At 35.7% G+C, this 11696-nt stretch overlaps 1 protein-coding gene across 1 annotated transcript; it reads right to left on the reverse strand.

Moving 5' to 3' along the window:
• Positions 1-89: 89 nt before the first annotated feature.
• On the reverse strand, positions 90-1700 carry LOC128125871 (receptor-like protein EIX1). The gene has a single exon (XM_052766689.1). It carries the CDS (start codon positions 1698-1700, stop codon positions 90-92), a length of 1611 nt encoding a protein of 536 aa, XP_052622649.1.
• Between the last annotated feature and the right edge of the window lie 9996 nt (positions 1701-11696).

Here is an 11696-nt window from a genome sequence, read left to right on the forward strand (position 1 = left end):
AAGAAGCATCCAAGCAACTCAACATCGAAAGGTTAGCAAAATGGGCTTCGGAGACTACTCCTTCTAAGGAATTGTCTGAGATATCTAACTTATAGAGTTTGGCAAGTTGCCCAATTGAGACGGGAATAGTCCCGTTTAACAAATTTGAAGACAACCGAATTGCTTGTAATGAAACAAGTCTTCCTAGAGATGCTGGGATGGGGCCCATTCAATTGGTTATAAGAAAGGTCAAGTCTGGAAAGATTCCCAAGGAATGTAGGAATGGGACCGGTTAACCGGTTATCAGATAAATATAATTCTTCTAAATATCTTAATCTTCCTAGAGATTCGGGGATTGGACCTGTCAAACTGCTGCTCATTAGAAGTAAGACTCTTAAATTGGTTAGTCTTCCAAATGCTTCTGGAATCGTACCATTCAAACACCCACTTAAATCCAACCGCTCCAAAGCATATTGGGAGCATTCTGAAACGTTTTGCGGTGGGTCAATCCTTTCTATTTCAAAAGGATTCCTCAATGCAAACAACTGTTTCAGGTGACACTGTCTCCAGATTCCAACATCCTCAATATTCTTAAAATGGTTAGAAGAAAGATCAAGCTCTAGAAGGTCAGGCATAATTGGAACCCAAGAATGCAGCATGTTTCCTGAGAGATCAAGGACTCTTAAGGAACTCATGTTTGTGAAAAAAGATGGAATTATGCCTTCAATTGAATTCCAGCTAAGATCCAGGTGTTGGATGTTAGAAAGCATACTGATATTAAAATGAGCGGAAGATAGAAAAGTCTTATTATCTAGCCAACAACTTGAAAAATGCAGCTCTGATAAAGAGGAAGGGATCATGTTTAGCACGTTTGCAAAGTTCCATGACAAACTAAGATTAAAACCAGAAAGATCCAGAAATTCAAGGGATGTCATGTTTCGGAAAAATCCAGGGAGTGGGCCTTTGAAAGAATTGGAGCCAAGATCAAGGTGTTTTATGTTGGAAAGAATTCTACTCGAATTAAGAGAAGGACCAAGATGGACATTGGAAAGTCTACAACCACACAAACTTAACACTTTTAACGAAGGAAGATTGTAAAGCACCATGTCCATGTTCTTTGCTCCGCCAAGATCCACCCAACTCAAATCGAGATGCTCGAGTGATGGAAGGCCAAAAGTCCATGACATATCATCTGATGTCAGATTATCATTTGAACGGAGATCCAAAACCTTTAAATTAGAAAGATTTCCAATGTGGGGAGGAATAATACCTTGAAAACCAGCATAAGAGAGATTGAGATATCTCAGCTGTTTGAAGGATCCAATGAACTTAGGGATCCGGCTTCCACGTAAATCATTCCAACTCAAGTCCAGGTACTTGAGATGCCTCAACTCAGCCAAAGAAGAGTTCACCTCATTACCAACTAAGTAGCCTTCTCCTTCACTGTAAGAAGGGCCTCCTCTGAGATTGAGGCTGTCAACGGTTCCAGTGAGACTGTCACAGTGGATTCTTTCCCACTGGCAACAATCCTCCCCCACCCATGAAGACAACATTCCGTAACGATTTTTGATGACACTCCCTTTGAACCTGAGAAGAGCAAGTCGTTCTTTCTGGGAGCAAACAACAGTGACATTTCCAACACCCAAACAAGTATATTTGGTTGCAAACAAAAAAACACATATGAAAATGAGATGGAGCCCCAAACCCCACGGATTCCCCATTTATCAACCCTCCCTAACTCAGTTTAATTTAGAAGAAAGTTGAAGTGGAAAGATAGTTTGTTATGATGAAGTGATAGATTATTATGAAGAAGAAACCAGTTCATTTATAATGCCACAAATGAAGAACAACTTAATGCCATGGAAGACTTCAAGTCAATGGACATTTGTACCCACAAGATGTATTTTTGTGGTCTGATGCTATCTTTATTTCTCTCTTGATAAAAAAAAAAAAAAAAAAAAAAAAAGTGGTTTTTGGCCAAGTCTGTTCCCCATGTCAAACAAGCATTTAGATTTTCAAGATATCCAAGATAATTTATAATCTTTTTGTAAATAGTAGTTGTAAATTATAAACTGAATTTTGATGTCCAATCATTTTACACAACTAACTACAAGAAACTAATTTTTTGTTATTATTTGACTTGACAAGGTTGATGTGCCAAGCCCAAGCCTAATTAAAAGATACTTTCTTCTGCAACTCCAAATTAAAGATATTATATCATCTTTTATAAAAAAAAAAAATCCAGTCTTCTCAAATGCATTACGGTTTTATTAGACATGACAATTTCAACCCATTTACTTGAAAATAGGCACTAAAAATGACCTAAATAAACAATACAAAATGAAGCAATTAGAAACAGTTAGTCATGAAACAATATATACAAGGTTCAGGCAAAACATCTAATGCACTTGAATTAGACAGAATTTGGGAATAAAACAATTTAAACACATAATTAATACAGGGGATGAGTCAAGAAAAAATCAAAAATTAAAAAACATGGAAAGCAACATAACCCATGAGATAATGTATATAGAAGAGCTTTTTAAGGTTTCCTAGGTTAAACCAACATAAATAAATATTATAGAATCTCACTTTCATTTGTTTAACCATAACATTGTATTTTCATTTTTTTTTCTTATTATGGCATTGTGCTTTGAAATGTGCACCCAGTTATAACATTGTTCTTCAAAAATAATTCTTATTAGCATGCTATACTTTGAAAATCATCCAAATAATAGCAGTGAGAATTCAATTGTTTTTTACAATGATCAGGCCAAATGCAATATGCAACAGTCACTAGGAAGAAGAGTTGCTGATTTTGAGTTCTTGACCGTTATTAAAACTGACTATTTCCACATGCTAAAACTCACATCTTTAAGGTTGTTATTCATTTCAGTTGCAACTACTTCCATCTCTAATGTGTATAACATGCAACCTCTCACCTCTGTGTTAACAATTACATGAGAATAAACTGACTTTTTCTATCAAAAAAGACACTTGATAGTTAGTTGATATCATGAAACATTTCAGTCTTAAAAGTTATAATAATCACAGCTATAGTCGTATTTACTTATTGTCATGGAAGACAATTTATATCCACAAACTTGTATTTTTTGGTCTTGGGATAATTTTCAATTTTTCTTGATCAATTTAAGTCCTTTTTTGGCTACTTTTGCATGAAATACGTAATTCTGTTTAAGTCCTTTTTTGCCTATTTTTTTTTTTTATCAATCAAAATTAAATGGTCTATAATGCACCTACAGTTGGCATGTTACAATCATATTTTATCCTAAAATATCTTTAATATAATTAGATTTAAACATTAAAGAAATTATATAATAGTTTTTTGAGTAAATTACATGAATGGAGTCATGTAGTTTTGGGTAATTTGTGTGTATGGTCCTTAACTATTTTTCCTAACTCGGACGGTCCTTATAGTTTGGTTTTGTTTAGGTTTTGTGTCCCCAAACAAATTAATATGACTATCTTGCTCTCAATGTAGATTAGCATAAACTACAGGGACCATTTGTGTAATTTACTCTAGTTTTTTCTTTTAAGTTTGATACCACTATTGCTACAATTTTTTTGGCTTGAATTGGAACACTGTTGGGTATATTCTATGTTGAAGGTCATCACTAGCCCCAATAGAATCATGTTATTGTCTAGAAGAAGTTAGCATGTTCTAGAATGATCTGGAAGATTCTAGAACATTATGGAATACTATGGAGAAGTCTAGAAGATGCCAGAAGATTCTAGAATACTCTAGAACGAGATGGAAGACCCTGGAAGGCTATGGAACATTCTAGAACACTATGGAAGGCACAAGAATGTCTATACTTATCTAGGACATTATAGAACATTCTAGAAACATATAAAAGCTTGTAATTGATATAGAATATGGTAGATAGTTCTAGAATAGTCATGAATTTATGTAGATCTAGAAACTTCCTATAAGGAGGTGGAAACACCTATAAATAGGTGTGGAGCTCATTTGCTCCAAATCAATCCCAACATCCAAACCATCCAAGAAAGCCTCAAAGAAAGCAAAGTGTATTGTAGTCTCACAAAGTGTAAGATCTTCTTAAGCGTCTTAATAAAAGTCTTGTTGCTTCCCATATAAAAGAGTCGTGTTCAACAATCTGGTATCAGAGCAAGGTTTCTTGATAGTGAGAACGAGTGATTCTCGTTGTATCGTGAGTAGTTTGTGACTCTGCAAGTTTAGTATCGAAACTAGCTTGTTTGGTATTACCGAGGTACTGCCAACACGATGGGTGATCTCCAAGTCGTCGGAGGAATCAAGAAACTCAACAACAACAACTACAAAACGTGGGAAACATGTATGAAGTCCTACTTACAAGGACAAGATCTATGGGAGGTCGTTGGTGGAAGCGAAACTACGCCACCAGAGGAAGACGTTAATGGTGCTTTACGTAAATGGAAAATCAAAGCAGGCAAAGCAATGTTTGCCTTGAAGACCACAATCGAAGAAGAGATGTTGGAGCATATTCGGGATGAGAACACCCCGAAAGAAGCTTGGGATACGTTTGTGACGCTTTTCTCAAAGAAGAATGATACGAGACTACAACTTTTGGAGAACGAGCTATTATCAATCTCACAACGTGACATGACGATTGCTCAATATTTCCACAAGGTCAAGTCGATATGTCGGGAGATTACTGAACTAGATCCGCAATCCGTCATTGCAGAAGCTCGAATGAAGAGGATCATTATCCATGGACTGAGGCCGGAATATAGAAGCTTTGTTACTGCTGTACAAGGATGGCCCGCTCAACCATCACTTGTAGAGTTTGAGAATTTGCTGGCTAGCCAAGAAGCTATGGCTAAGCAAATGGGAGGCATCACGCTGAAGAGTGAAGAAGAAGCACTCTACACAAGTAAAAGTCGGAGGAAGTTCAAGCCACCTTCTAAAGAAGGATACAAAAATGCTGACAAAGGGAAGAGTCAACCAGGAACCTCACAACCATGGAGATCTCAAAAGACCGACAATAAAAGTTCTCGGGGGAAGAGGTTCGAAGGCAACTGCAACAACTGTGGAAAGTGGGGCCACATGTCCAAGGATTGTTGGTCAAAGAAAAAGTCTGTGGAAAGCAATGTAGTAACTTCCAAAAAGGAAGTAGAGGATGAATGGGATGCTGAGGCACTATGTGCTATAGAAGAGAATAAGAATAAAAGAGGAAGGCTGATGTTCGTGGATGCCAGGGTAAATGGAGGATACACCAAGGCTTTGGTAGATACAGGTGCATCCCATAATTTCCTTGCTAAAGATGAAGCTAAGAAGTTGGGCATCAAATACACAAAAAATCCAGACCGGTTGAAAGTCGTCAACTCTTTATCCAAGCCTATCATTGGTGTTGCATATGGAGTACCTCTTAAGATAGCAGAATGGGAAGGCACCATAGACTTGACAGTGGTGCATATGGATGACTATCGTATGGTATTAGGAATGGATTTCCTAGACAACGTACGACCCTGGTCATTTGAGAGAGATGATACCATGCGTATCACTAAGGGTTCAATAATTCACATTGTACCCTTGAAGAGAAATATGATTGGATCCCGAATGCTATCAACTATGAAACTCAACAAAGGTCTCAAGAAGAGCGAGACAAAGTTTATGACAACCTTGGAGGAGGAAGACGTTCATTGGAAGATGGATGTTCCGAAGGAGAATAATAACATGACATCACTAGAGTTGCATAAAAAGTCTCATCTTAGACGAAAAATGGAACATGTGATGGAGAAACTGGATAAGGCGAAAAAGAAGAAAAACACATTAATTCGTAAGAGCAAAGTAGAATTTCTCAACAGAGCAACATCTAAACGAGATGAGCGGATCAATAAGGGATCACGTCATAACATGTTAATATTGTGGGAATTTTCCAAGGCTTGTAAAAGGGACAACTCACATGCTTACAAGTTTCTCAAAGGGAGGCATAAGAAACTACACAAGATAGTTCAACAAAGTCAGGAACAATATTATGCTGCAAGAAAATGCAACCACGAATGTCATTGTCAACTACGAAAACAATATATGAAGCAACAACTACAACAACTAAGAAAAAACCAAGCATGTGGAAGAGAAAAAGTTCTCAAGGAAGAAGTCAAAATGCGACAGATCAAGAATGATAAACAAATAGCGGAATTATTCACCAAAGGGCTGAGTAAAGGAAAAAAATGAAGGTTTTAGATGTCAGCTCAACATGATACGGAGAATGGGGGCTAGTGCTGAGGGGGAGTGTTGAAGGTCATCACTAGCCCCAATAGAATCATGTTATTGTCTAGAAGAAGTTAGCATGTTCTAGAATGATCTGGAAGATTCTAGAACATTATGGAATACTATGGAGAAGTCTAGAAGATGCCAGAAGATTCTAGAATACTCTAGAACGAGATGGAAGACCCTGGAAGGCTATGGAACATTCTAGAACACTATGGAAGGCACAAGAATGTCTATACTTATCTAGGACATTATAGAACATTCTAGAAACATATAAAAGCTTGTAATTGATATAGAATATGGTAGATAGTTCTAGAATAGTCATGAATTTATGTAGATCTAGAAACTTCCTATAAGGAGGTGGAAACACCTATAAATAGGTGTGGAGCTCATTTGCTCCAAATCAATCCCAACATCCAAACCATCCAAGAAAGCCTCAAAGAAAGCAAAGTGTATTGTAGTCTCACAAAGTGTAAGATCTTCTTAAGCGTCTTAATAAAAGTCTTGTTGCTTCCCATATAAAAGAGTCGTGTTCAACATTCTATGCCCCATGGCACACGTAAAAACATTTGGCCAAAAGCCTTCCACACAAACTTTGAAGTCAACAAAGTAAACCCCCAAATAACACTCACACACAAAAAAGGGGACCATGATTACCAAATGTATTCCACTTTGCTATTATTCCACAAAAACAAAAACTACTATCAGGATTGCATAGACTAACTATCAGTGTTGTGAAGTATACTTAGCTTAACTTGTTAATATTTTCAATTTATTAGTTCTTATTTTAAGTTACAATGTTACGTCCTGTAATTTTTAAATATATACCAACACCAAAACATAAGAGATTATGGTTGATGGAAGAGAAAAAATGAAAACAAATTTGACGTCCTTAATCAATGCCAGAAACTATGAATGTCATGACAGATACTTTCATTTCAATTCATAGAATACCACTTCCCAAAGAATTTCTACATTACCCATCAGCTTTCATTTTATCCTCGTTTGTTCCTCTAAATTACTTTTTAATGTAAGTAAATACAATATGATGTAGAGATGACAATTCCAACCCATTTATAGAAAAATGGGTTGATTTAGGTCATTCTTTATATCTAATTGGTCAAACAGGTCAGCCCGGTTCCAAAACTCATTTAAATGTGTTAAAAGTTTGTGAGCTGTTTTAATAACCAATTAATATTTTACTTCTTAAAACACAGTTTTAATAAGTTTTCTTAAAATATTTAAGGCATACACTTATGATATTTTAAAACACACATGCACTTAGAAGAAGCACTGATTTTGTTGTCTTTACCAGATTTACAGGTTATTAAATTTGAATAAAACTATTGATGCATGCTAGAACTCATATCTTTAAAGTTGTAATTCATTTTAGTTGCAACTAGTGCGGTCTCTAATATGTCTAAGATGCAATATTTGTGTTGATATTTACAACAAGTTGATTACATGAAAATAAACTGTCTTTTTTCTGTCAAAAATATACAGTAAAAAAATGATATTAGATAACTAATATCCAGAAACTTGTATTTTGGTCTTGGGGTATTTTTCTTTTTCTCTTAATCAATATAAGTGGTTGTTGGTTATTCCACATGACATTCGTAAATGTATTTGGCTTATTGGCCACAATCTATTAATTTTCATGGAAGACTTGGAAGTCAATGAATACATCCAAGCCTATTTTTTGTTTTCTCTAGATCGAAAGAAGTGCTTTTTAGCCAAGTCTATCCCCCTTGGAAGAAGCAAGTGTAATTGCAATAAAAAAAAAATTTAAACAATTAAAAAGGAATTGAATATAATATAGTATTTGGCAAGATTACAATTATATTAGAAGTCACTAACTACAAAAGACTTGGAAGTCAATGGACAGTTTGTAGCCACAAACGGGTATGCTCTGGATCTGGACTGTATTTTTTTTTTCTATGCCCCAAGGAAAACACAAATGTATTTGGCCACAAGTATTTTTCACAAAAGAAATTTGAGTCAACAAAGTAAACCCCGAAATAAATAACATGGACACAGGAAAATAGTGTCATGATTGATGCACTAAGTTAGCATATTTCTTGTGGAACTTTCCATGCAACTTCTCCCTAACAAGAAAACAAATATATTCCTCTTTTCTTAATATTCCATTAAAAACGAACCTAGTATCAGGATTGCATCAGTCTAATTATCAGTTGCATGAAGCAAGTATAGTTAGTTTAACTTAATTTAATATTTATCAATTCTTATTATATGTTACAATGTTAAGTACATATTCCATAACTTATATTTTGTAACTTTTACATATGTACTATAACAGATCGTTCAAACTGTATTTGTGATTCCACCCATGCATGGCTCATACCCCATAGATCGTTCAAACTGTATATGAACAATAATCAATTTTAGCTCAAATGGTAAAAACCACTTTCATGAGTTTCCTTTGTTGCAAAATAGGAGATAAAAAACTAGCTACCAACAAGCTGGTTGGTTTGAAGAAAGAGAGGATCAAGAAAGAATCCTTGGAAAACTTGGAAGCCAATGGAAATTGTGCCCAGACTTACACTCCTCTAGTCCCTAGGCACACGTAAATGTCCTAGGCCACAAGTTTTAATTCAATGACTTTGATATCAACAAAAAACTATTAACTTGATTTTGACATATAAAGGTTTACAAAACTAACTTTAAGTTTTTGAATATTCAGCTTTAATAGATTATGAGGAGACTCACGACTAGACTCGCCGAGTCAGATGAGAGACTCGTCGAGTCTGCTCCATGCAAGAGCCATATATGTGTTTTTGCTCGAATCTAATCCATTCCATTCATAGATCTGGGTTCCTAGAGCATGAATAACACATAAAGTTTCCAACAAGTTTCCAACTTTACGTGTAGATATTCCTCCATGAGGGTTTTAGGGTTCAAAATGCACCAAAAGAGTAGATCTAAGGTCTTCATGCAATATAGGTCCATAAAGGTAGTAGATCTGAGCTCCTGGAGCTCAACCAAGTCTAGATCTAGAGACCAATCAACTTATTACGAAATATGATGCACATACAAGCTTGGGGAAGGGCTCAAGGAAGACTTTAATGGAGTTATAAGCATATAGACAGGGGGAAAACGAGTTTTACCTCAAGGAAATCACTGAGAGGACACTAAGATGCTTGGCTTCCTTCCCTTCCTCTTGATCTACTCCACTTCCTTCTCAAAATCTTCAAGAACACACCCTAAAATGCCTTAAACTCACAAGAACAAGAGTTAGGACGTATGGAGAGGTTCTGGGGGTGAATGGGGCGGAGTTGGGGCGCAAATGGGTGTTTAAATAAGGTGCAAACCCTTGGAAATTAGGGTTTCATCAAACAGCACAAACTCGCCGAGTCCCTAATATGGACTCGTCGAGTTGCCATCTTATCCGCGCCCCAAAGTCTCGTCTCTACTCGGCGAGTCGGGCCTCTAACTCGCAGAGTCCACGGCCAAAAACACAAATACTTAAGGCAAAACTCACGTACCAGGAACCAGGTGCTATATATATATATATATATATATATATATATATATAGAGAGAGAGAGAGAGAGAGAGAGATTATTGTTGTAGATGTACATAATAATCAAATAAAAAAAATAACCATGTGTCCCTTTTTGAGTTTTTGTTTATATCAACCTAATCTTAAAACTTCATTCAACACAAAAAAAATGTGACATTTAGGTATAAATGGTTTATTCTTGTCTTGATAGTTATTAACTTAATGGATTTTTTTGGCTTGGAATTCGACTTCTAAGAGATCTAACATTATGGTTGGGGGTATTTCAGAGAAACATTGTTGAATCCAAACAAATGCATGATTTCCAATTTGTGAAAATCATATTCTTTAAGCTAGGATAGGGGGAAACAACAAAAAAATACATATGTTTTTTCTTTGTAGATCTAAAATTCTTAGACTTTTGGCCCTAAGACCTTCTGTTATACTCTCCACGACAACGATCATGGAGAGCTTCCAGATCAGCCACCGGAGCAACCACGAACCACCTCACCACAACCGGAGTACTCTCCACTGATAACGAAGAGAAATAACTAAGAGAGAGACAGAAGAAGGCTGAGAGAGAGAAGAAATTGGTCAAGAAGCCATGATTAGGCGTTGCGTCTCATCTTCAGCACCATGAGCCATCACGAAACGACGAACCACGACCGGACAGGGTGGTCTGCATGGTCGTTGTCTGTGGCCACGTAGACCACAACTCGGTTCGTGGTCCATATATTGGACGGCCTAAACATTTTTGTTTTTAAAACATGGTACGTCTTACTTCACCACTTTGTATGTTGGTCCCACTAGATAAAAAAAAGTGTTCTTACCTATTTTATCCTTATTCAAAGCCAAGTATAGGGATTTTTTTACTAGTTATGTATTTGACTAATAGTTTGTTCTTAATGGGCCAAACACGTAAAAATACTATTTTAGCTAAAAAGGAAACATTTCAAATAGATCAAACATTTTAATAGAAATCCATAGTATATTGAAGTATTTTCAACCATCCTAACTTGCTTTAATTAGTCCAAACAATTTGATCATGTTTTAATACCCTAATCTTATTCATATTTAATATATTAATTATATATGAAATTGAAAAAAGTGTTTGCAGGTTAGCCCAATATGGTTAAACGGTATCTTAAGGTTTGTGTTTTGATATTGCATCCTACATGCCAATTTTGCCACATATAAGGCTAATATATCTAGAACCATCGATTTTTGTGGAAAAGTACGCAAGGTAATTAGGTATTGTGACAAACTTATTTTATGAAGAAATAAATAGGAGATATAAATATTCTTTCCCATGAATTGCCTACCTTCTTTACTTTTTTGAAGGATTGGCCATAGCTATATTGTTTTTGTATTACAATTTGCATCATGGTATGTTTTTCATCTTGTTTAACTATGTTCTTACTCATAAAATTGCTTTGTTTGAACTTACGCTTAGTTTCAAGATTAGTTTGACTAGTAACTTTGAATAATATTTGATAAGTAGTGGAACCTTGTTGATGAAATCAATGTGATTAACATTAAATATTTGGTCAGTAATGGAACCTTGTCATATCATCATCTTGTTCATTGTTTGGTCATGTATGCTAAAAAATCAAATTACAAAAAGATGATGAAGGTATCAAAAGAAACAAGGAAGCAGGATCGAAGATGGACATTTGCATTTTACAAGCTAAATGTACAACCTTTAATATAAGTTCTCAAGCAGTTATTGCATCATGGAGTGCAGTTGATGCAGATGAAAGGAAGAACAATATGTTGCTTTCTTCAGTGCTACGGGATTGAATTCAAAACCCAATCATATAACCTACAGTCCTACACTATATATGAACATGAAATTACTAAGGAAAGCTTTTGTTACACAGGACAAAACTGATGACAGGACAACATCTCTAAGACTATTCTCAAAGAGGATTGGGAGTGGGAGGGGAAGAAAATCGATCCAGGTCTTA

This window comes from Lactuca sativa, chromosome 8 (genome assembly GCF_002870075.4).
Source record: "Lactuca sativa cultivar Salinas chromosome 8, Lsat_Salinas_v11, whole genome shotgun sequence".
Classification (NCBI taxonomy): domain Eukaryota; kingdom Viridiplantae; phylum Streptophyta; class Magnoliopsida; order Asterales; family Asteraceae; genus Lactuca; species Lactuca sativa.

Coding starts and splice junctions, on each gene's coding strand:
- LOC128125871 (XM_052766689.1), bottom strand. CDS start 1,700: ATGGGGAATCCGTGGGGTTTGGGGCTCCATCTCATTTTCATATGTGTT.